This window comes from Hylobates moloch, unplaced genomic scaffold (assembly GCF_009828535.3).
Source record: "Hylobates moloch isolate HMO894 unplaced genomic scaffold, HMol_V3 SCAFFOLD_19, whole genome shotgun sequence".
NCBI classification, from domain to species: domain Eukaryota; kingdom Metazoa; phylum Chordata; class Mammalia; order Primates; family Hylobatidae; genus Hylobates; species Hylobates moloch.
Genome location: NW_026652294.1, coordinates 54,735,074 through 54,760,508, shown reverse-complemented (window position 1 = coordinate 54,760,508; position 25,435 = coordinate 54,735,074). Strand labels below are relative to the sequence as shown.

The 25,435-nt window shown below is 35.8% G+C and overlaps 1 protein-coding gene and 1 long non-coding RNA gene across 5 annotated transcripts in view; one reads left to right on the top strand and one right to left on the bottom strand.

Moving 5' to 3' along the window:
- The window catches only part of ELAVL2 (ELAV like RNA binding protein 2), a 159,350-nt gene extending 140,577 nt beyond the window's left edge, over positions 1 to 18,773 (bottom strand). For 3 of the 4 annotated variants that reach the window (XM_032138485.2, XM_032138486.2, XM_058431596.1), the window contains exon 1: positions 18,676 to 18,773. In XM_032138485.2, coding sequence (XP_031994376.1) covers positions 18,676 to 18,702 — 27 coding nt within the window. In that variant the 5' untranslated portion in view covers positions 18,703 to 18,773. The remainder of the gene's footprint in view (positions 1 to 18,675) is intronic. The other variant, XM_058431591.1, reaches the window with a different exon arrangement.
- A 1,129-nt stretch (positions 18,774 to 19,902) lies between these two features.
- LOC131382018 (uncharacterized) overlaps positions 19,903 to 25,435 on the top strand; it is a 97,366-nt gene continuing 91,833 nt past the window's right edge. Inside the window, exons 1-3 of the long non-coding RNA XR_009211166.1 lie at positions 19,903 to 20,215; positions 20,771 to 20,806; positions 21,988 to 22,086. This is a non-coding gene — a long non-coding RNA (uncharacterized LOC131382018). The remainder of the gene's footprint in view (positions 20,216 to 20,770; positions 20,807 to 21,987; positions 22,087 to 25,435) is intronic.

The following is a 25,435-nucleotide window of genomic DNA, read 5'->3' as shown; positions in this document are numbered from 1 at the left end:
ATATTGAAGATTTATGTTTCCACTTGTGTGCGATGCACGTCTAATTTGAAATAATAAAGCCAGGCTGAGCAACCAGTCAATCAGAGCCATCCAGGGCGCTCGGCACGCCGCCCTGCCCCCCACCTCCCTCCGGTCTCTAACTCTTTCCCTCCTCCCCACTCTCACTCTCCTGGCCCTCTCCCTCCTCCTTCCTCCCTCCTCAGCTCTCACACGCGCTCACACTTTTACCCCCACGTGTGTTCAGATCAAACCCTTGTCCCACAGAGCAAGTGCCGGCACCGGGCCACGGTGACAAAGGCGGAGTTTGTATCAGAAGAAGACTGAGGCCCGGGGAGACACAGCGGCTAGAGAAACAGCTGTCTTATCAGCCCGCTGCAGAGATGGAGATGGCTCGAGAGGTCCTCAACAGATAATCACTTGAATAGGTTTGCAATGCGCCAAACTTCACGCTTGATAAGGCCAACCCAATGTAGAGAGAAGCCCAGATCCTGCTCCATTCTGTTTTATCTGGGCTGTAAATTAAGAAATTGAAATTCAGGTGGCAGAGGCAGCAGTCTGCTGATAGACCGCTAAAGTAAACTGTCATTAAAATGCTTTCGGCAGGCAGAGGGGGCGCCTGGAATGGAATATTGTTTTAAAAAAAAATGTAGTGGGAGGGGGCAGTGAGAGAGAAGAAAAAGCCTACCGGGCTTAAAAATTATTTGGGGAAGGGAAGCTGTGAGGAGAAGTGGAAAAGGGACACAGCATCTGGCCATGATTCCTAATCATAGCTACTATGAATAAACAATTTGAAAAGTACAGTATGGAGTTGTGTGTAAAGTTTGGTGTGATAAGAGATCAAGGGACAATTTAAACCAATCTGGTATAAAAGGGAATTCCGTCTTTATCTGAGCAGGGGTGAGAGGAAGTGGATATCAAATGGACTCTAAAGTTTTCCTTTCATTGTAAGAAAAGCAGATCAACCGGATACAGAGGAGTTACCATAAATTGAAGTTAACCTGGCCTTTTGGTTGAAGTGATAGGGCCACGGGAGAGATTCCAGAATGATTTTTACAATAGCCTAAGAAGTTGTCATCTACAGGAAAGACTCTGCTTAGCTACTTACAGGAATAACAGTTATTTTTCAACTCCCTCCTCCCTTTACCCAGGTAATTACTATAGGATAATACAGGAAACAAAAAAAAATCCCAGGTATGTACTCTAACACATACCTGATTCTTACCGCACACTTTATATCTACATTTTTCTGTCTGCTCTTTTGGATATGAGGTTTGAAATTTTATGCATTATTTAAATAGATGTTTTCACAAATATTTAATATGTGTAATGACCAGCATATAGCCACTGACATTGTCATTTTGATTCACTAATGTCTTAGTGTTATACCTTGTTCTTTGTGTCTTAAGTGCATTGCAAGTTCGTTGGTGTCCATTTATGAGGTGGATAGCAAGTATGAGAAGATACATGGCATTTTCCACAAGGGCATTTACATTTTAAGTCTTAGAAACATTTATAAAAAGTTACCTTCAGCCGACAACACATAGTTAATACAGCTTTAGAAAATGAATCAATTTTTATTTTGTTTAACTTCAAAAATGTGATCTCAGAATGCATTTAACTGACAATATAAAGGCTTATATCACTTTAGGAAAAGGAAAAATCAAAAATGAACTTGGTGGAAAAAGTGAGAAAAATTTTAACATGCTATCATGAATTTTAGCAACTATTAAACTACTTGAATTAAAAACAATTACAAACTTTGAAATTGTTATTTGATTATTCATAGGGTAGTAAGCAAATAAATATAGGTCATGAAATCTCAAAGACATTTCTGTTGAATTGTTATATGCAAAAATCCTTCATATCTAACAAAAAATAGGTGTTTGGGTTTTTTTTATTCTTTTAAATTTAAGTGTATGGATGAATTAGTGCTTTGTGTATCCTTTAATGAGACAGAAATTTATGGTTACGTAAGCTAACTTTTCCTTTCCATACCATCATTTTCCATAAAGTTATATTGGTTTAAATAATGGCTACTATATATGTATATTAAGAAATATTATTTTAATGAATTCCAGCATTTTAGGCAGTATTATATTATCTCCAATAATCCAATAACAAGATATTTTTCTGCTTGTTAGAAAACAAGTTTGAATTACCAGCTTTAATAAGCCCCTTAAGCTATGATTTTTATTTTTTTCTTAATCAAATTGAAAATATGCAGACAATGGACAGCTTAAACTATTCCTTAATACAAGTAAGACTTTTTTAAGATGTGAATTTGCATACAGATGAAAAGATACACTGTCACCAAGTTTGAAATGTGAAAAATTTAAATTATAGCATTTCAAAACTAAGATAATTTTAAGAAGTGACATTTTCATTATGAACATAAAATCTTTTAGCATGAAATTAGTATAAAAATAATCTTGTTTTTATATAAATTTTTGTCACAAAATGAATGCTACATATGGTTTCTAAAGGCATAGCAATTCATTATAAATGATGAAAAATAAAAAATAACCAAAAATGTAAAGTTAGTTTTTTAAATGATTTTCAATTATTAATCCCCCTCTGTGAGAAATGGCTTATTATATTTTGAAAGCAAACAATCTTCCTATGATGTATTAAGGCAAAAATGTTGGAAGCTTTTGAAATATCCAAAAGTCTTCATGTTTTTGTTTAATGACTGATTATAATTCTATTACCAAAAATATCATATATAACTAATTATGTCCTTCCAGATATAACATTTATCATCAGGTAAGAGTCAAGTGAGCAATACATAATCACTTCCTATTTCTAAATATTTTTCCTAATCTTTGACAAAAGCCCATTTCAATTTGGTTCAGCATCCTTTGAGTGCCTAGCATGTGCCAGAATAACAAAATTAGATTAGAGACAATAAATGCTTGAAGGAAATCAGATTATATTTTAGGAAATGATAGTAAATGGAAAACTTGAGACGTTTAAATAACTCAGTTAATATGTTGTATAATACATATTCACAATGTGTCTGGTTTATGTTGTTATTGTTTATCCTTATAAATTTTTGTACAATATCACTTTTTTAAATAATATAACTTGTCAAAAAATTACTCCTTTATATAGGAATATCATAGAAGGGATATTATCCTTCTAGGAGCTACAGTTTTGCAAATTGTTAATGGCTTGGGTTTTGACTTCAGACACGTGGATTTGAACCTGATTTCACGGGGCCTTGGACAAGTTACTTTATTGCTTCTAAACCTTGACTTTCTAATCTATAAAATCGTGCTAATAATGCCTAATTTAGAATCACTGTGAGGTTAGATGTAATCATAAGTATAAAATACTCAAAACTTCCTGGCATGGAGGAAGCAGTCAATATATGATAACTACAATTATGAGAACAAAAATGGTAACTTATCACATTTATTTGATGGAGCCAGAATTAGAATTCCTGCCTTTGCATACTGTCTCTTAAATATTTTCATTAGCTCTCATTAATGTCCCAACTGATATATTTCATGATAAATATTCTCTCACATTTCTAATTGCAACCAAGTTTAAAAGGCGCCAAAAGGCATAAAATCATCTATCTGCCCTGTTATGTGACTTCAATATATTTCCCAATACAATTTCATGATTCACCCATAAAAAGTTGTAGGTCTTCAAAATGGAACTGAGTCTGAGATCCCATTTGACTGATATAAAAATAAAAACACCTTAGATTTTTATAGTACCTTTTATCACAAAAAGCTCAATGTACTTTTACATATTTATCATTGTAACCCCAGGAGGTAAAGAAGGACATAAATTATTTCTCATTTTCAGGGGGCTTAACAGAGGCATTAGGAATTTAGGTAACATTTCTAAGGTTAATAGAGATAGTTTTCCGGGATGTCAGTCTTTCTGCAATCTGTTACTCTCTCTGGCATTAATTATGGCTATTGTTACTTTAGTTAGGCTCAAACATTAGTGTTTGGCATTAAGTATAGCTTATAATTCAGTTAATCACTTGATGAAATCAAGTTGAGTCAAATATATACCATCACAGTCTAATTAAATTAAAATATTTTGATTCTATGTTGAGACACTTTTATTATTCAATTTTATATATGCATACATTATTGTTATTTACCATTCTGTGTTAATTTCTAAGGGAAGATTTTAAAGGTTATTACTCATTTATGGCCTTGAAAGGAACCAGTTCCAATCTACTTATCACTCACCTCTCCCTAGGCTCATTCTCCCATCTCCACATATATTTTTATAGGCTATTATCTTTATTCCATTTACATAGGCTAACAGTATTTTCTGCTCTAGTTTTCTATTTAGATTGTGCTTGAAAAATCTATCAAAATAAATATCTAAAGGAATATAGAGGTAGACTATATAAAGGGCTTTTTATAATGTATTGTTTTGAATAAAACAAAATGTATAATGTCTACTTGACATTATAAAACATAGAATATCAGAAGAATACTAAAACTTGCTTATGGTTTATAGTTTTGCAGTTCCTTCCTGGGCTTACATTGCTATGAATTGATATAGATGGAGCTATAGCTGTGGACTTTCAGTAAGTGAAATGGAAGGAAACAACATTTTGCAGCCTGATAAAAGAATGAACCTTAAACTTTTAGAGATCTAAATTCATTGTAGGTAACAATAGAAAACAGACTTAATGTTTTTATTTTAAGCTTCAATAGGCATCTGTCTGCATCTTAAGTGTATCATATAATTTGATAAAATTGACCCACTCAAGGTCAAGCCCAGTCATGTGACTGCCAGACTTCTACGAGCAAGTGTAATTAGCACCAAGAAAAAACACATATGCATAAACACAGAACAGCCAGTGCTGCTGTTTATTGCCATTTCACACTAACCCCTCTTAACTCTTCATGTTGATGTGATTAAATAAAAAAATCCATTTCTCTGATAGAGCATTATGTATGTGCATTTTAAGGCTGAAGATACTGTTGTAATAGAAATAATATTTTATACCTTTGGTCATTGTCATTCTAGTATGAGAAATTAGAGAATATGGTTGCTTGAAATGTCAGTTTTTGTAAACATGAGTTGGAAGATGTAACATAAATGAATGGTGTTACAGACTGTTTAAGCTGTATGAGTAACAAATAGACATTTCCTTGAATTATTTTCACACAATTTACTGTGAATTTTTTCCTCTAGATGGTATTTCTAGATTCCTTGTGCAAACAATAAAAAACTTTCTTTTATGTCAGTGCTTATTATTTAACTTATAGAGTACTGACGTATTCTAGAATACTAATATTTCTAGATATAAAATGAATATGAAAAGATACACGTGTCTCCATATTAGTCATATCAAAAGGATACATGAAAGTTTGAGCCTCCTTGTAAGGTTTGTATAAAAGAGGAAAATATTCATATATATTATAGTGTTCAGTCCTCGGTTTTAAAAGATCTTTATATAAATCTCAATTGGGTGTGTGTGCATGCATGTCTGTGTGTGTATATGTGGTTTAGACCAAATAAAAGGAGGTTGAGAGGTGAAAATTACAGGAATTTGTTGGAGTATACCAGCCTGTCTATAGGAGAGGAAGTGGGCTACAAAGCATAGGAAATCAGGTTGGTTGGGTATTGTGGTGTCACATTATGCTGGCTTTGAAAGCCAGTAGAGGGAAGTGCAGATATACAACTATTGGAAACAGGATACACCTATTGACAACTGTGAATTGTAGAAAACGCCAGACAGAAAGATACCCAAAGGTAGAGGAATTAGAACCAACACATAAGCAGGGTTAAGAAGCTTCCGTCGAAAATTCAAGACTCCTTGCAATGAGGAGGCAGGGTCAGACTATAATATATATGAGGAAAAGACTGACAGGTATAGAAGAAGGGTTCATGACACTGACAATAATGAAAGTGTTTTGATGAGCAAAGTATTTCCACCAGCACTGGGAAAGAGATAGGGCTCTTAGCATCTAATGTTTCTGAGCCAAGGAGCCCACGGAAGCTGTGAGGGAGAGAAACCAGGGACAGGAGCCTGTCAGGCTGCTGCTCTGCGTAGCCCTGGACGCCTCTAAGATACCTTTGTGCCTAAGGGAGGGCTTTAAAAACACCGCTGGGAAAGTACGCACTCTGGCACTAAGCAAAGATCTCTAGATGTGGAGAAAGGAGGCATGAGTCCTAGTATTAGTTCTCCCGCTAACTAGCTGATTCTCTTCGGAAAGTCACTCTGACTAAACTTCATGATTCCCAGGAGACTAGATTAGTAATAATAATGTATGCTAGGTGGCATACTAATCCTCTACATGCATTAAATCAGTTAACCCTCACCAGAATCTCATCATTTTACAGATAAGGAAACTGAGGAAGTTAAGTAATTTGCCCAAGATAACACAGCTAGAAATCAAAAGAGCTGGGATTTCGCCCTAAATAGGCTGTTTCTAGAGCCCAAGTCCTTAGCCACTATTTATTAGAGTACCTTTAAGGTACTTCCAGATGTACAATTTTGTAATTTTAAAGAAATACAACAGAAATTACAATTACAGATGACATAACACTTGCAAGAGAACAAAACCCTCCGGAAAACACATATTACAATGAACATAAACAGATAAAGCTCTACTTTTTATTTCAGAAATAATCAGACTCTTATACCTTGCCATGCTCTCTACCGCTGACAAATAGGAGAGAGAGAAAATTTATAGTTGGATGATTTGTTCCTTTAAAGAGATTCAGGTCAAATATAATAGGATTTTGAGAAATATTTTTTATAAGATGTCCTTGGCTGTTCTAACCAGCGGGTAACATTCTTTTGCAGTTTAATTATTTAGCTTTTACATATTTTAAGCAGTCTACTCCATAAACATATAGTAAACAGTTATAAAGCCATTAAAAAGGTAGTGTTTATTATTTAATGAAATGTGAAGATATTTATGAAATATTAAGCATATTTAACATCACATAAAGGATGTTTACTAGAACATTAAACAATGGCTATTTTGAGGTAATGGGAGTTGGATTTATAGTTATTTTTTTCTTTACATTTTTTGCACTATTGGGTTTGTAAAAATTTTGAGCATGCATTCTTTTTCATAAGTCAGAAAAACAGGTAGTTTATTGTTTCAGAAAGAAAAAACTCTACAGCTCAAACTTGAGGGCCTATAGCCGCCAGGTGGGAACAGGTGCTAGATGCTGGATGGTAAGGACCAGTGACCTCTTAAAAGACAACTTAGATAAAGAGAGAGGTCAGAATAATACCCCTTGAGCTTTATAGTTTATAAACAAAATAATATTCACTTATAAAAACAAACTGAGATTTAATACACACGAAAAATAGATATGACAAAAATCTCAGAAATTGCTCTACCATTTTGTTAGACAACAATATCAGGTACAAGTATCCTGTCCAATTAAAATTGCCTAATGTTAATTATATACAATAACATAAATTGTTTCCTTCACTTACTGACTATCTGTATTATGGCCAAGGAATGTTCTTCTTTTCAATGAATTAATCATTTCTTTTTCCCTATTAAATCCTTTCTCAAATTGCTCAAGAATCTCATAAAATGAACCTTCATTCCCAGCCAGCAAAACCCTTAAAGTGATTTGCTTATATTTCTATGGCATATAAGTAAGTGAAAACCATAATACAGTAAATAATTATAATAAGATTGAACAAAAACTGGCTTCCAGGCAGGTACCATTAGTGAATTGCTATTTCAATGTCCTAAACAGTCACCTGAGTTAATTCAATTTTCATATTATTTAACTTTTGTCTTTAAAATCACTATTCAAGAGAATGGAAAACTGGCTCAATGTCTCAACTGTGACTGATGGCACAGTCTCTGAACATTCTTACTTATTTTGTTTTGCTATTTAGAAATAGTCTAATACCATGACCAAGAATCTAACAAGAGCTATCTAACAGGTATTATTTATCTTATTAGATTTATGACATTGGTAGAACTGGAAAAAAAGGTACTAAGAAAAAATACCAAAATAACAGAAACTTACTTTTTAATATGATGTATTTTAATGTGTTTTGTTATCTTTTAAGTTTTATAAACCACAGACATATATTAATTTTCAGATATGAATGACGACTGGTTTGAAAAAAAAAAAACTTATTTGTCATATACAGAGGACATAAAGTGCCGCTGCCCTCACTCATGCACTCATTTGACTCATGGTGCAGTCCTGAATAATTTTAAACCAAACATGACTGCGGCAATCAATTTTCGTCCAATTTATTGGGCATGAGTTAAAGCCAATTAAAAAACCATTTTTGTGCAATTCAAGAGGAAAACTGTATAAACCCATGAAAAACAAATTTCAGTCCTAGACATGAATCATCACTATTCTAAATATTGGGGTCAGTCCCAAATCAAAAAGAACAAATCCTAAAATTGCACAGTCCACACTGGAAACTGCATTTATCAGCAATGATTTTACACAAATATTAATTTTTTATAAGAAATTGACCTGAAAGGAAAATCATGCTCTTCTGTCTCATATCTGAATAATTTTTGCAATGAAATTAATAGGTAGTTTACAGCAGCACCTTGAGTTTCTGAATTAAGAACTGAGGTAGAAAGTCATCTGTGACCTTTATATAAAGAAAGCAAAACATTTTACCTATAATTTTAAAGTATCTTTCACCTATTAGACCATGTCTTCTTTCACATGAATATAGTGGCTCTCTTTTAAGGCCATAAAATGAAACAATCCCTGTACGCTCCAGATATTCTTAGGGTAATCAAAGCAGCAAAATTGAAACTTCTAGGTTAGAAATTACAGCTATAAAATACAGCCATACATTTTCAATCTGTGTATTAAAAAGGCCTTTCAAGTTCAGGGTTGTCTCAGTTAAAAGTATTCACGCAGACCTGAATGCTGGTTCTGCCTCTCCTGTGTCCTTGGTATATGACTTTGGGCAAGTTGCCCAACCTCTCTAAGCCTCAACTTTCTCATTCTTAAAATGGGTATTAAAAATAACCTACCTTTTAGGGCTGTTGTGAACATTAAGTGACTAAAGTATTTGTCAAGTGCCTGGCACAGAGTCAATCTTCATTAGATGACAGAACTGGATAAAGGAAAACCCAGTGATTCTCACACATGGCTGTGCAACACAACCTACCTGTGAGGTTTTTTTCTTTTCAAGTACAGATGCCTCCCCTTTACCTCAGGAGATTTCACTGTAATTCTGAGGTGTAATCTAAGCACATATGTGTATTAAAAGCTCCACAGGTGATTCTGATGAACAACTGATTTAGAGCAAAAATCAGTACAGGTTTTTCAGTTCTGCAATTAACATGGAGTTAAACAGTGGCTTGGAACTATTTTGGTTCAGTTATCTCTGCTGAGCAGATTAATTGGAATAATTGCCAATTTTATACTTTGTGTTATACTGAAAAAGATTTAACTAGGATATCTTGAAAAGATTTTATTTACATTCATATTGCTATGAGGTCACAGAATAAGTGTGATTTTCTACAACTTCCTGTTAGTAAAATGAAAGAACATGTGAGATAACCCTGGGAAATTGCAGTCATTCCACCGGCATAGATATATTTTAGGGTTTGTTATGTTTGTTACTTCTATTTAATAAACATAGGCAAATAAGCCAAAATTACTTAATCAGTTTTTTCAGAGTTATATTTTCCTTTTGAGTTAGTTCATTTTTAACTGTCCTACTTCAAGTATGCACTCTCCTCAATGATAAGAGATCAGGTGGTGCCATGCTGTTAAGAAAAAAAACTACCAGAAAAATATACAGGTTGGACTGACATGACCACCCCACAAGTTACTCACCATGATTGTATAACAGAAAAACATGCATTTTCCCTGAGAGCCAATTTTAAATATTAACAGCAATCAGGACTCTCCTTAATATCTTCCCATTAGTAGAGATTAATTTATTAGATGAACAACCTGTTACCTTGGAAGGGAAAGAGATATATCCTAGTAGATCTTGGGTATTAGCAATGTCAGTAAAGGTGGCAGCGTAAGCCTAGGGGAACAAAGGACAGCCAGGTCCTAGAAGTATCAAGAGGAGGTGAGGAAACCAATCAGATAGTTTCCACCATTTGTGCCTAGGGCAAGTCTGGATGCAGCTGGTACATTCTCAGACTTATGGCTTTTATAGGCCTTCTTGTTAGGAAACCAGAGTAATTTATACCTTGGCATATCTCTATACAGGAATTCAGAGAAATTCCAATACTGCTACACCACCAGACAGAGTTTTTAATTTAGAGTTTCTAGAGAACAAGACTATTGCTATACCCTCTCTCTGGATTTAAGAATGCAAACTGCATAGATTACCTAAGGGCTCATTGGGACAATACTTATTCTCTGAGGACTCCCTACCCTCGGGGTTTAGAAATGACTCTGCAATCTAAATATAATTCAACATCATGTATTGGCAAGCTGTTGGTAGATCAAGGAGATGTTGATCAAGATGTCAATGAGAGAGTTGGAATGCCCAGATTCTAGTTTTTAAACTTTTTGAGAATCACTATGTTTCTATATATAAAGCGAATGATAGTGTTTGCTTGTTTTACTTTGTAGGGTTATTGTAAAGCTAAAAGAAAAGTAAATCTATGAACACTGGAAAGTTTTTTATTGGCATAAGAAATTAGAGGAAAATAATTTTTAATGTATATAAATTTCTAGTAAATTATACAAATGCCTGTCAGGAACATATTTCCTTTTTTAAAATTAAGTAAACTTTTTCTTTTTCAATATGATTCTCGAAAGTTTCAAAATCAACTCATCAGACAACAACTCTATGTTAAAACTTCAAAAAGTGAAATTGCCTGACACTTGCTGAAATATCATGGAACACGAAAATGAAAATCTATAGAAAATGCAGAACCTTCCATTTCCTTTTTTGTTTATGAATATAATATTTTATCTAAGTCTCACCTTAGACAGTTGGTTTCCAAAACGTGGCTCTTTGAAATTTCAGAGAGGAGAGAGCCCCTTCTGAGTTTAACAGCAGAGAATTGCATTGTCACAGCTGGAAGCTGAACAGCTGTTGACTCTGACATTTTTCTGTTCCCCTGAGTGAGAGTTCAAGGACCCTCTCTGTGCCATCAGGAGGACAGCCAGTAAAGGGGTCAGAAACATGTTCCAGTGCAATTCAACTCCAAGGCCACCCTAGAGGACTGGAGAACAGATAACTCAGAGCCACTGTTGCCCAAATGGTAGAGATAGTCTCCCTGTTGAGGAAAACCAGCCTCCGTGAGAATCTACTTTGTGACTCATGGCCAGATCTCAAGGCTTATGTGACCTGAAGCACCCTTGATATTGGCCAGTCTCAGGAATTTGGTGTCCTTTTAGAATTTATCAATATATATCTCTTTTTCTCATATATATAGGAAATTTCCTTTTCACTCAGAGTGCATTTCTGGGTGCTTCTTAGTGGATACTAAATAGCTAACTCCATTTTGATTTTATAGGAAGAAAAACAAACAAAAAGAATATTTCAGAATAGCTGTCACTGCAGCACTATTTATTGTATCCACTAGAGGACTCCTCTCAGAATAACTCAAAATCTCTCCCTTCTCATTCTCTATGGCCTCTGGCATTTGATGCTCAACTAACTCTTGAGTTGGGCCACTGGCTATATATCAGTGTTAGAATGAAAACATTCCCCCTACTTTAACACCTCCTGCTAGTTCAATAAAGCGATGTTTAAATAACTGAACTGGCTTCAATGAACTGTACTTGCCATTTTTTCCTGCTTCTTAGCTAGATAAAATGGAGATAATTAGGAAGTGGATGAGCAGGTTTAATGAAAGCCAGTTTCTTTTGGTATACTCCTGAAGCAGCAATCATCATCTGTTTGGCTTTTGAAGAGCAACAATTATAATCACTTAAACCCCCAAGGGGAACAAAAATAGAATTTACATTAGCATATAAAATATACAGCTGGATTGGGCAAGCCTACAAAATTCTGGGGAAATCATTCTAATCTGAATGCTATTCAAACTCACAAGTAAAACGAGTTCAAGAGTATTTTACATACTTCCTTCCTATAAAATAATACTTATAACAATGTTGAGAGGATTTTCCTAAAAATGAACACAGGGAAATAAAAAATTGTTGCCAGGAGAGAATCCCGGAGGGAATAAGCTAAACTGTATTGTCAAGATATCAGAGAGCAAAATGCATAATGATGTTCACACAAAGTACTAATCACTCTGAAGTGAAGGTTTTTTACAGTAAAACTACACACATTTAGGAGTTTAAGAAACAAATTTTGTTCTGATCACTGGTACTACTTACTAATAAGGAAAATTTCAGATTAATAGTACTTCCCTTCTCCTCCATTGTAAATGTGAAAGTAATAAGAAGGAAAGTGAAATTGCTTAAGTTGATAATCTATTGTTATAAAACAGAACTGTTTCCTATTTTAAAATATTTTCATATCATTTCCTCTCAAACAATCTCTTTCTTACACCCCCCTTTCTAATTGTAGCCCAGATCACAGGCAATCTCCCTCATCATTTACATTATTTAATTACTTCTGCTTTTGTGTGCCTTTCACAGTTTACAAGATACTTTTTTTTTGGTAGAGCATAGAAGAATGAAAATGGGGCCTTTGCTTTATCCATTATGCTACTAGCAACAAAACACTAACATAATCAATATATTAAAGGCTTTCCCGGCTGTGCACATTTGTCAAAGGCAGTGTATCTGAGAAATTACACTAATGAATCTTGAGCAACTCAGCATCCTACACAGAAAACTTGTTCTCTCTCATCATAAGTACATATCAATATGTAAAGACAAGAAAAATATATACTTCATCTTTCTATATGTTATTTGAAAAGCCACTGTTACATTTCTTTAAAATGGAAAAAAAGTCAGTAAGCAAAATTCCACCTCCATTGAGAAGCCTTCCTGAATACCACACTAAAGCCAACCACAGGCATATTAGCGATAGCTTCCTCTGTGCTCCTAAAAGTACTTTTTACATATCTCTGATACCAATTATCTCACTACGTTATAACCATCTGTTGACATCTCTATCTCTTACACAGAGTATGCATTACTTGACAGCACAGCCATTTTTCCGAGCCAAGTATTATCAGGTTCTAGCACAGTGCCTAACACGCAGTAAGCATGTAATAATGTTTGTTGAGTAAAGTGTATCATTCACTGCATTCTAAGACATCAAAATGTTGTGGTATTCATGGTAGGAATCAAACTTACATATTAATATCATCTCTGCAACAATATCAGATTTAATGATAAATTAAGCACTAAGAAATTAGAAATTCAAAAGTCTAGATTTCTGTAGCAATCTTAGCTCTAATTATCTTTAACAAAGGTTCGTGGTAGTATTTTAGATTTTGTTAAATATTTATAATGTTAATCAGCTCTTTAAACTACCTATCCCATAGTTAATTATTTTTACTGAAAACACTTGAAAAGCTGAGTTCTTAGTTCTTAATGGTAATGACCTCAGGTTTCATTAACTTTATAATCTCTGTTTTTAAAAAATTAAAAGCATTAACATTGCCTTCTCAGCCTTTGTCAATGTCTGTCAAGCGAGGCGGTATCTAGCTTGTATTACTCTGCCCTTTATGTAATGCTCTGAGAGGCTTTGAAAATCTACAACAGATAAGTTTACTTTGAACACAAAATGTGATGATTTCATATTCAAAAGGATTTACAGGGTTAATTGTGGTGCATAGCTTGAAGGATTCCAGGACCTATGCAGGACCTTTCTTAAGATCCTTTGTCTTTTTCTCACTTTAAACATAGTTCACATTTTTCCTACCAGTTTTCCAAGTGAAATGATCATTTCGTACAGTTATGACAAAACAATAATGGAGAGGTAGAAGAAAATAGACTCCAGAATTTATCCTAAAATACTCCTGGATTTTTAGTTAGTAATAGTTAATATTCTTATCATTAGATAAAATTATGTTTTGAGGAGTTAATTATACCATAAATTTAAAACTGAACAACGAATAACTTTCCCTTTTAGCTTCATATTGCTATAACCATAACTTCTATATGTATAATTACATATATTCATTATTTATATAGACAGATTTGTGCACTTCAATGAATTTGAATGGAAAGAAAAATTGTATAGACGGTTGTATGATTTTAGTACATAATCATATAATATAAATTTCCACATCAAGGGATGAAACAGAAAATTATATGAACATTTTATTAGCTATTAAAAAAACTTGGCCTGAATTTTATTTAAAATTAGACCAGTAACTAAAATTAGTTTTGAGAGGGGTAAAAATTCAGGGGTTTTTCCAAAATCAAAGTGAAATAGAGTTGAGTGGTTGAATGCTAGAATACCGTAGGTTGAAATGCTCAAGCCTCATAATTCTCCCCTTAATAACCTGGTTCTTAAAATTCCAAAGTTATCTGAGTTAAAAAAAAAATCTACTAGTACTCTCATCGTAATGAGGCTTAAACATGATTAATTTGGATGGTTTCACTTTATAAAAAATTGAAACTTACAAAATGGATGTATCAATTTTTTTAAGTTATTCACTTAACAAGATCATTAATTCAAATACTATTTTAATGTGTGAGCTCTCTGCATTTAAAAAAAAAGTAAGGCAATTTTTTAAAAAAAGATTTACACAAAACAACTCAAGAGCCCATTTATTGCATAAAGTGCAGATAGAGTTATTCTGAGTGCTTTCATTTCTTCTCAGGTGAACAGTGAAATATTGAGCAGTTTTCTGTTGAATGTCAATGATGTCCTTAAACATTTTTTCATTGTTACTTAAAGAGGCTTGAATGAATTACCTTGATAAAATCTTAACATCTCTACTCCACATCTAAGCTAATAAACAAACCCAAGAATAGGCAATATTTATGTCCCAATCTCTCAAGTCCAAAGATTTTATAAACAAAAAAGATCAAAATTAGAGCATTTTGATGGGAAAGGATGTTTTCTGTGTATTTATTAGAGAGTCTATCATCTTTAATATTTAAAAAGGAATCATATAGTAGGGCCTTATTTAAAACTTTTTATTTTCTATGTCACTTACATGTTTCTTTAGTTCACAAAATGAGGGCAGTTTAAAAAATCCCCCTTAATCACTGTGATTAGAAGTTAATTGATTAAGTATATCAAAGTAAACTCTAGCTTAGAAAATACATATTATCGTAAAAAAATCAAATGATTTGCTACCTATAAAAATCATATAACATTTTATGACATTACCAAATGTAAGTGTAATCAAAATTTTAAAAGTCTTGAAAATGAAAAATTAAATCCCATTTTAGTCATTAAAATTTTTAAAATCACTGTGCTTATTTAAGTTCCCTTTTAAGGAAAATTGGGTACAGTTAGGTCTTCCTTTTATTTACTAGGTATTTTTGCTATTTATTATAAAATACTTTTGTCACTATAACTGAGTTAATCTTTCTCTCCTTTTGTTTTTGGAATAGAATCGAGAATATAATAAATTCTCCATAATTAATGTCCCAAAAGAGAAATAACCAGACAAACCAGGCTAATGTACCCAAACGCAATGTGGGTACAGTTAAAAATATTTCAGTGAAACTTTTTTCTTCAAAAATGTTGTACTGCAAAAGTGCCAAGATTGACAGGCAATCCCTACCCTCAGAATCTGTGGCAATTACATGAGCTTTATATGAAGGCCTTTTAAAATCTAGTATCTTTCTATTATTTGATGGTCATTTCGTTTGATTTTGGATCCAATTTTGGAGTCAGATAGATTTTTGATTCACATCCTCACTTTATGGTTTATGAGCTGTCTTACCTTAGGTACTCAGTTTCTAGGTGAAATAAAAGCTACCACCTAAAGTGTTTTGAAGATTAACTGAGATACTGCATATAAGGCACTTACATATATGATTAAATCCATGACTGAGTCATAGCAGATAGACAACACATGTTAACTATTAAAAGTTAACTTCTTCGAGATTTTAGATTGTATATTTGATATAGGATACATACTACATTTAATACCAATTAGAAACAGTAAATGAACATTATTTTTGCATTTTTAAAACTCTAATGTCACTTCAGCCATTCTTTTTTGCCTTTATGCTTGCAGGTACATTGCATTCCCTGGATATGGTACAAAGGGCAAAACCTGCAATGTACCATTAGATAACCTGGCTGCCATCCACCGCCACTTCCTACATCTCGCTTTTCTCTTTTATGCATGAATACTTTTTCACTTAAAGTGAGTCACTGTCATTGGAATCAATGACTTTCTATGAGAGTACTGCTTAGTTGAAAACACTTAAGAATTTTGTACTTCTGAACATTATAAGCTTTCTGCTATTTGTAAAACTTATTCTAATAAACTGAGGTTCAAGAAAAATATCAGAACATGACCACTGTATTTCCAATGTGCCAATAGCATAAATAGAACATTTATAATTTTGGTATAAATGAAATTATACTGAAAATAAAAATGTTCATATTTTGTAGGAAAAAATTGGTAAGTGTACTTTTACATTTTAAATTTCCATATTAAGAATATTTAGCAAACCTAAAATTGGCACAGAATTATGGTGAGGGAAAGTATGAGGAATATATAGCATTAAATATATAGCATTAAAGAGTCTAAATATTTTAAAGGCAGTTAAACTACATGCACCACTAATTATCATTTAGAAGATAATTTTCAATTACCCAGCTTATTTTAAATAATAATTTTTAATGAATTACTTCAACTAAAACAGTATTTTCGGTGTTTAGGTAAAAACTCAGTAAATCTGATGGCTTGTTTGAGATTATGAGTATGATTAAAATAACTCTGAATAAAGTTGTTCTTCTCCACATGTCGAAGTAATTTAATTTTACATATATACAGGACATATATTTATTTATAAATATCTATATATCAGTAGTAGATAATAAATTATTTCTTTGTTTAGCACTGTATACATATAGTTCAAGGTGTTTATTTTAAAACCCCAGGTAGTGTTAGTATAGTTCTGGATAAATTATAAAATTAAATCCTATGATAATTGAGTAATATGATCTAAAATTAATTATATAGTTAAGAACATTGCTAGCTGACTACCTGTGATCTATGGATATTAGTGGGTAGAACAAGCAAATTTCTCAACTGAAATTCTTGCTAATACAAAGACATAAAATACTATATTCTAATCTAAACTCTTCTTTTTTCACAAATTTTACTGAATTGATTTCTCTTGTACCAACAAATTAGTAGTTTAACCATTTTGGTGTTTTAGCTCTCAAATGAAAACTGTTTTAAGGATGGTTATTGCAAACATCTAGACTAAAATCAGTATTGATGACTATGGAAGCTGACTGCATAAGGTATCACTTTCCTGTGGTAGTTACTGTTGAACTACAGTAACTTCATGTAGAATAGGCAAAAAATAAGTCAGTTGTTAAAATAAGTTATTAAAATATATGCCCACTAAAATACATTAAGCTTTATTGCAATACAATCATTTTTTAAGTTATTTTCTGTGTTTCCTATGATCACAGGAAGTTCATAATTTAAAAATCTTTCTTTCAGAATAGGTCTTGAGAAATGTAGGCACATGCAATTATATCTGCACACATTAAATGAAAATTAAGAATGGGCTCGACAAAACAATTCCTTTCAGTGGGTATTTCTGTTTCCATCCCATCCTCCAAAAGAGAAAACTTAGACGGCCTTGCCTCATCAGAAAATGGGCAGGTCCATTCCAATATAGGGCATCCCAGTTCTCTCCATGGCAACAGCCCTGGATAAGTCAAAAGGCAACTGAAAGTTTTTAAGACTACTGAGCACTATTAATCCTTTTGTTAAAAGTGCAGAACAGGCCAAACAATGTAGAATTCTCCAGAGCAAAGGCTGTCTTTTACCAAACTTGGAACTGTTTACATTGCCACAAATACTGTGTTAGCTACCTATTCTTGGAAAATGAATGAGATAAAGGGGCAAAACCTGGAAGTCCATCCCTGGAATATACCTCCTATTTAAAAACAAAAGGGATTAGGAAAGGATGCTGAAGAAGGACTCTTAAATGAATGAATCTGTACACTTTAAAAAGTAGGATGAATGGGAAGAGGGAGGGGAGGAGAGGGCAGTGGGAAGGAGGGTTAATAAGCAATTCCTTTCTCCAGCCTCAAACCTTTTAAGACCGCAACTTTGCAAATGTATTATTTCATCATCATTTAGTATTTAAAATTTGTCCAAGAATGATGGCTTCAAATGTTGCTACCTGAGGAAGTGTGAGGAAGAATGGTCTAACTGCAGGAGAGGACACAGAGATAGTTGTAGTAGCTGAGGATGACCCCATTGTTTCTTTTCTTCTTCAGGATTTTGATCAGGAATGACCCGGCTAATGTGCCGAGTTCAGGAAGTCAGAGCTGCAAGGTTCTTTTGAAACCAGACAATAACCTAGTTCCCTTTGCCTCCCTTCCCTGCACCTCTCCCCTGCTTACTGCCAACTCTTACCCACTTTAAATGCATCAAGCCTATTACCATCCCAAGAATATCAAACATAAATACAGCACTTGCCCACTGACCGTAGTAGAGAGAAAAACAAAATTAGCACTACTGGTTTGTACGGGTTTCTTTTTGTTGTTGTTTAACCACCCCCTCCTCCCAGCCCCCAACCCTTTGTGTGTGAGGATTCCCCTTCAAACCACCCACAGACCGAGCAGACGAGAAGAAATGGTAATTTTCGGTTTAAAAGTTCACTTACCACGGCAACCTCATATTGCTTTGTCATGCTTTTTGCACTTAAATTTTCAAAACTGCTTGTGCTGGGCGCAGAACTGGGAAGGCAGGGCTAAAGTATCTCTAGTAATCACAACAAAAAGGAGAGAACATTCACCAATCAGAATTACATTTAAATATACAATCAAACCCCAGAGCAAGACGCACGGTTCAGAACACACCAGGGAGGGGGCGGGGGTGGAAAAAGCCAAACTAACAAAACAAAAGGTAAAGGGGAGAGTTGAGTGGTTGGAGGGGAAATTGATCCAAGCCGCCTTTTGACCGTGGACTGGCTTAAAACCACCACCACCGCCCCCCCCGCCCCCAGCACCCCCGCAATTACCCGAGTGACTGCACTTGCCTCCAGCCAGCTCGACTGCAGGAGAGGAAAGCCCCATCTAAGTTCACTAGCCCTGCCACAGTCTTCCACTGCCTGATGGGTTCCTTCAGGAAAACACTTCCAGAGGCATTCATCCACTTGAGGTCTGGGGTTGGCTGCTGCTGCGAGGCTGCTGCGGCCGAGGCTGCTGCGAGCAGCTGCTAGGATCCTTGCCGTCTCGTTCCTGCCTCTTTCGAGCTGCACAATAAGCCCCGGCTGGGTGCACCTCATTAAGCCAGCCGAGAGCCCCAGGAGCAGGGCAAGCAGTGTGACAGCGCTACCTCTTTGTAATGACTGTATGATGGATGCAACCGAAGGGTGGGGTCTGGGTGGGTCAACACTGTTAATGACAGTATGTATCATTCTGTCCGTCCTCCAGGAGAGGGAAGCCCCCTGCCCTCCCCTCAGATCTTGGGCTCTCTCTCGCTCTCTGTCTCTGTCTCTCTCCCTCTCCCCCTCTCCCTCTCTCTCCTATCTCTCGTCTCTGTCCCCTGTCACTCGCGCGCACACACACACGCACATACACTTTCTTCCCTCTTCCTCCACCTCCCTATGCCATTTTCTGCAGTCAGCGTTCAAAAAAAGTACGAAAACCATCGGGTAATTTCCAACTGAACCGATTACGGACGGCGAATTTATCCAAACACTTAAGGAAGGAGAAGATCCTAAAATTGAAAAACGAAGGCGGAAGGGGCGAGAAGAAGGCGGTGGAGTTGGGTGGAGGAGCGAGCGGGACGTTAACTGGCCAATAGTTTGCAACTGCCGGTCAACACGCGTAGCCGACTCCGCGCTGCTAGGGAGGCGCGGGACGCCGCCCCCACGTGCGCCGCGCTCCTCCCAGTGCCCTGGACTGTGTCGGGGGCGGGCTGCAAGGCGAGAAGAGCAAAATAAAACCAGCCCGAGAGGCCCTGGCTGGGGTGGAGACTGCAGGAGTAACTTCTGCACCCAGGCGGCGCGCAGCCAGTCGGGGAAGAACTCTGCAACCAGACGGAAAGAAAGTCCGACCCACCCGGGAGGGCTGCTAGGATGCTGGAGCGAGTGTCAGGGTCCGAGACTCCCAAGTCGGGCGAGGGCTTCTGCCCCCGGCCCTTGGGTCCCCCCTCTCGGACCAACACCCCCGTCCCGCTTCAGAGCGTCGGCCCCACAGGTGCGCAGCGAAGTCACCACGTTGGGGACTAGCCCCCGCCTCTCTCTCTTCCCTTTTTCTCCCGACCGGACATCCTCTTCACTTCTCACTCCACTCTGAATCTTGCCTGTGCTGGCCAGGCTGCCCCAGGGAGGCAAAAAAAAAGAAGAGAAAATATCTCTCCTTTCTCCCCCTTTAAGGGGAGCCTTGGATCTTTGTTTCACTGCCACCCCACTGACACCATCCCATTGACATTTTCCCCCCTTTCAGTTTTGTTAATGGTCCCAAGAACCTAGTTCACAGGCACCGATTTTTCTTCTATAGGAAAGCCTTACAGAATGATTTTTATTTCCCTATGTGGACAAGTACACTTATTTGACACTCAGCCTCCCGTTTCCAACTTAACTGTGATGCTGTAAGCTCTTCATGTGGCTACAAAGCACCTTCCAGATATCCTGAGCGATTTCTCCAGAACCGTGCGGATACTATTTATTTATATTTATTAGAGTTTATGGAGCACCACTTCTCTGACTCTGTGTAATAGACTTCTATGTTTTTATCATTGATGTCTTACAGCCGCTAAGAGAAAGCAAGAAGCATAGAGAAAACAGGGTATTTATGTCTAATGAAGCATCTCTCCCTTTTTATGTCAGCCATTTATTTATTAATCAGTTAAAATTTGTGTAGGTTGTGCAGCCTGCTCTACACCATGGGCTAGCACTAAAGATTTTATGCCACTTCTCAAAGAGCTTCTGATCCACGGGGAAGGCAAAATAACCTTCAGTTCTTAATTGCTTCTAACAAGAAACCACTTTTAATAGTTGGGAAGGAGAGACCTTGTCAGAAAGCTTTCAGCAAAGTAAAGGAACACCGTGGTGTTGACCTCAGTGGTTCTTTCAGGTCATAAACCTGCAAGGCCTCAGAAGTCTCCCCTCGTTTTTTTTTGTTTTTTTGTTGTTGTTGTTGTTGTTGGTTTGTTTTTTTGTTAAAGCAATTGCTTTTCCCACCTTTTTTTTTTTTTTTTTTTTTTTTTTTTTTTGTCTCACTCTGTTGCCCAGGCTGGAGTGCAGTGGCCCGATCTCAGCTCACTGCAAGCTCCGCCTCCCGGGTTCACGCCATCCTCCTGACTCAGCCTCCCGAGTAGCTGAGACTACAGGCGCCCGCCACCACACCCAGCTAATTTTTTATGTGTTTTTAGTGGAGACGGGTTTCACCGTGTTAGCCAGGATGGTCTCAATCTCCTGACCTTTGTGATCCACCCACCTCGGCCTCCCAAAGTGCTGGGATTACAGGCGTGAGCCACCGCACCTGGCCGCTTTTCCCACCTTTTTACAATTATATATTTTGAAGGTAGTACCAGACTTCTGTTCACATATTTCCTAGAATTAAATATAAAGGCAAGGGTGGGGGGCAAGAGAAGGCCAGTTGGAATTAGTGAGAAATCTAAATTAATTGACTAATTAATTAATATACTAACAGTAACACCAACTTAAGCTTGCCTAAAAGAAGTCCTTAGTGATATAACTTAATGAGTAAAAATAAAAATTATAGATAATTATATATGATGTATAATTGTATAAAATTAGCAAAATAATTGTTTTTATGTAAATAGTTCTTTGTAAGGGCTTCTGAAAACTGTTCAGACATTTCCTCTTACATTGTTTTAGTAATAAACTTGCATAATGAAGAAGATAAGTATAAAAGAGTTGGGAGTGGAGATAATTGATTTTGTAGTATGTTATTAATTGTAATCATAACAAAAGTTTATTATTAAAGTTCTCCATTTCTTTAAGACCTAGATGGGCAAGATACCAAATACTCTTCTTGGAATACATCATCTTGATTGAAAACTACTAGGATATTTTTGAAAAAATTGCTCATTAGCTGGCTGGGTAAGTTTGTTTGTTTACAATGGACTTTCCAACGATGGTGGTAGGCATCCTGGAAGATAGCCACTTTACTAAGTTCATTTTTCTCTGTTCTTGGCTGCTCCTCTAACCTTGAACTTTATTTAGTCAGGGAAAATGGAAGGAATGGGAATGCTAACTAATGGAAGAAAGATATTTTCTTTGAACTTTGAAAAACAGACTTAAGTAATTGAACCATAAATTTGGAAACCGGGCTTTTAACAAATGAAAATTTTAAGATGTATAAAAACAGCTCCCATGAGTATATGCACCAAATGTATTAACCTTGTGATATATAAGATTGCACCTGGGAAAAGTTAGCATCATTGGAGATTATTAAGACTTACCAACTCATTCAGCTTTAATAAGGAGAACTTGAGCCAAGTGTGGAACACAGTTGTACCAAATTGGCAAGAATTATACACTTAAATGTAAATACTTTTTTTTTTTTCTGGGAGGTAAAGATATTAAGCCCCCCAAAACACTTTAGATATATTTTTTAAAAACGGTCCTGCAAAAATGTTTGTCCTACCAAAAGTTTCTAGCCTATTCCATAATAACCTATATGACAGTACCACTTGGAAAAGATGTTTAGTATCTGAACAAGGTAATATGTTCTATTTCCTATTTTTGTTAATGGGATTATAGATGTGATGTATTTCAGGCTCTGCGTTATCTATGGCAGGAAAAAATTGAGGGCAAAAGAGTTTCTTTGGCATACATCAAGGACTACGTTGTAATCCATACAAGCAAACCAAGTCTGGAAAATATATAAGCTAGGTATTAAATAAATAATTCACCGTCTATAAATCTCCTACCAGTGGGTGAATGTTGAGAGTCATATAAGGGCTTCCGTGACTAATGGACTACAGTTGCTCATCCCAAGTGACCTTGGCTATCCTTTTAGAAACTTCTCAACAAGTTCTGCTGCATATAAGAATAAGATCGTGTCTAAGAATCCAGTAAGGATTTTAAAGATTGTCTTGCATGCTACCTTTGAAAAGCAAGTTCAATACTCAAGTTTTTCAGAAAGCATTTGTTTGCATGCTGTTAAGATTTCTTTACCCAAGTTAGACAGCAGTTTCTAAAGTCATATAGAAATTGGTTCCAATGCTTATAAACTGGGTGACTTGTACAATTCTCTTAATTACCCTGGATCACACTTCCTTCTTTAGTAAAATTAAAAGAACAAGGACCAACTCCTACAGTTGTGATGATTTAATGATACAAAGTGTAAAAACATACTGCCTAGTAAAATGTCAGTCCTGTTGAGACAGACGTTGTAATTTGCCTCACTCAACATGAATTCTTAACCTCCACCCTCCTTGTCTTACTCTAACTTAGAGACTGGAAATTTGAATATTTCATTTCCCAGTTTTCTTTGCATCTAGTAGTGGCTGTTTGACATAGTTATGGCAAACTAAATGTAAATACGGCTGGGTGCGGTGGCTCACGCCTGTAATCCCAGCATTTTGGGCGGCCGAGGCAAGCAGATCACCTGAGGTCAGGAGTTCAAGACCAGTCTGGCCAACATGGCAAAAACCCATCTCTACTAAAAAATACAAAAATTAACCAGGCAGAGTGGCACGTACCTGTAATCCCAACTACTCAGCAGGCTGAGACAGGAGAATCACTTGAACCCAGGAGGCAGAGGTTGTAGTGAGCCGAGATCGTGCCTCTGCACCCCAGCCTGGGCGACAGAGTGAGACTCTGTCTCAAAGAAAGAAAAAATGTAAATACATATTTGCTGAGGAACCTTCTGAAAATGCTTTTGTTTTCCTGATGAAAGACTAATAGCCACCACTGCCACGACTTTTTGCCCCATTTGTCCTACCTGCTTCTTCCTATGTGGTATATGTGATTTCTGGAGCTGGAGCAACCATCTTGCAGTTATGAACTAGCTGAAGACCAATCTCTGAAAGATGGTGAAGGAAGATAGGAAGAACCCGGGTTTCTGATAGCAAACTTGACTTGCTCAATTAGTCCTGGGCTGTTGACTTCTAGACATCTTGTTGTATACGAAAAAATAAACTGCTCTTTAGTTAAGCCATATTTAGCTGAATGTTCTGAATATTATGATACTGAAATATCTGCCACGATTGTTGTGGTTTTCTGCTTTTAGATAAAATCTGCCTTGATTATATGACTTTGAATGTCGGCCATTTTGAAGAATTTCAGGTAATAAACTTTTCTGAGACTCCACCCATGCACCTATGACTAGGTCACCGTTTTGGGTTTGGATGTTCTGCTCCAAGTATTGAACCTGGAGTGGGTTTGTAAGGACCTTTTTTTTTCTTGTTTTTAAAGTCCCACAACTGACAATTCTTTTTGAGGAAGCCCCATAAGTGTACTAAAAGAGACAGAATCTAACATTTATATTGTCTAAATATCTTTTCTCTTTCCTTTCATAATGTATTGTTGCTTTTGTTTTCAAATAAACATACTGGGATGTTTTTATTTTTGAATAAATTTATATTGAAATATTCAGAATATTCACTTTGGAAAACGATACTTATTTAATTGATGATCCTAGTTTGCTGCCATAGCTCCACACACTTTTTTTTTTTAATACAAGGTCTTGCTCTGTTGCTAAACTAGAGTGCAATGGTGCGATCATAGCTCACTGTAACCCCAGACTCCTAGCCTCAGTCTATAGTCCATTCTCAGCCTCCCAAAGTGCTGGGATTATAGGCATGACCCACCACGACTGGTTTCTACATAATTTAAAATGTCCTCTTTAGGAGTCAAGTTTACAATGTGAATCACAATTTAGGAGAATGTCAGCAATGTGACAATAGTATGTTCTCTGAAAGTTGGATTTAATCTAGGAAAATACCTAAAACGTTGTTCAGAATCAAATCAAGTAAATTAAGTGAGGAATCACTTAAAAACTGGATAATACAGGATTTTTCATTGCTGTTACAAAAAAAAACTAGGTATATACACAAAATAATAAGATCTAAAACATGTCTAAAATGTGTTATAGCAAGGATGGCATCCTTCACATAAGCATGTATCTTCCTAAGGGACTGCTTTGGAGGCCCACACACTTAGTCACATGTGTTAGCTAAACACGTCAGTCTCATAGCTATTTTCAGTTGTAATTTCTTTGAATAAGCCAGATGTTTCCTTTTCACCTTTCCCCTTCCATTCTGTCATAAATTTCTTATTCTGAAACAGACTCAGTGTTCAATTGATTCAAAGCTATTTTTGTAGTACCATCACTTTAGTTGATTAAAAAAATGTACAAGTAGCAAGACAGAATAGTGCCACGGATACGATAGTAAGACTTTGAATCAAAATGAATTTTATTTGAGCTCCAACCTTACTTCTT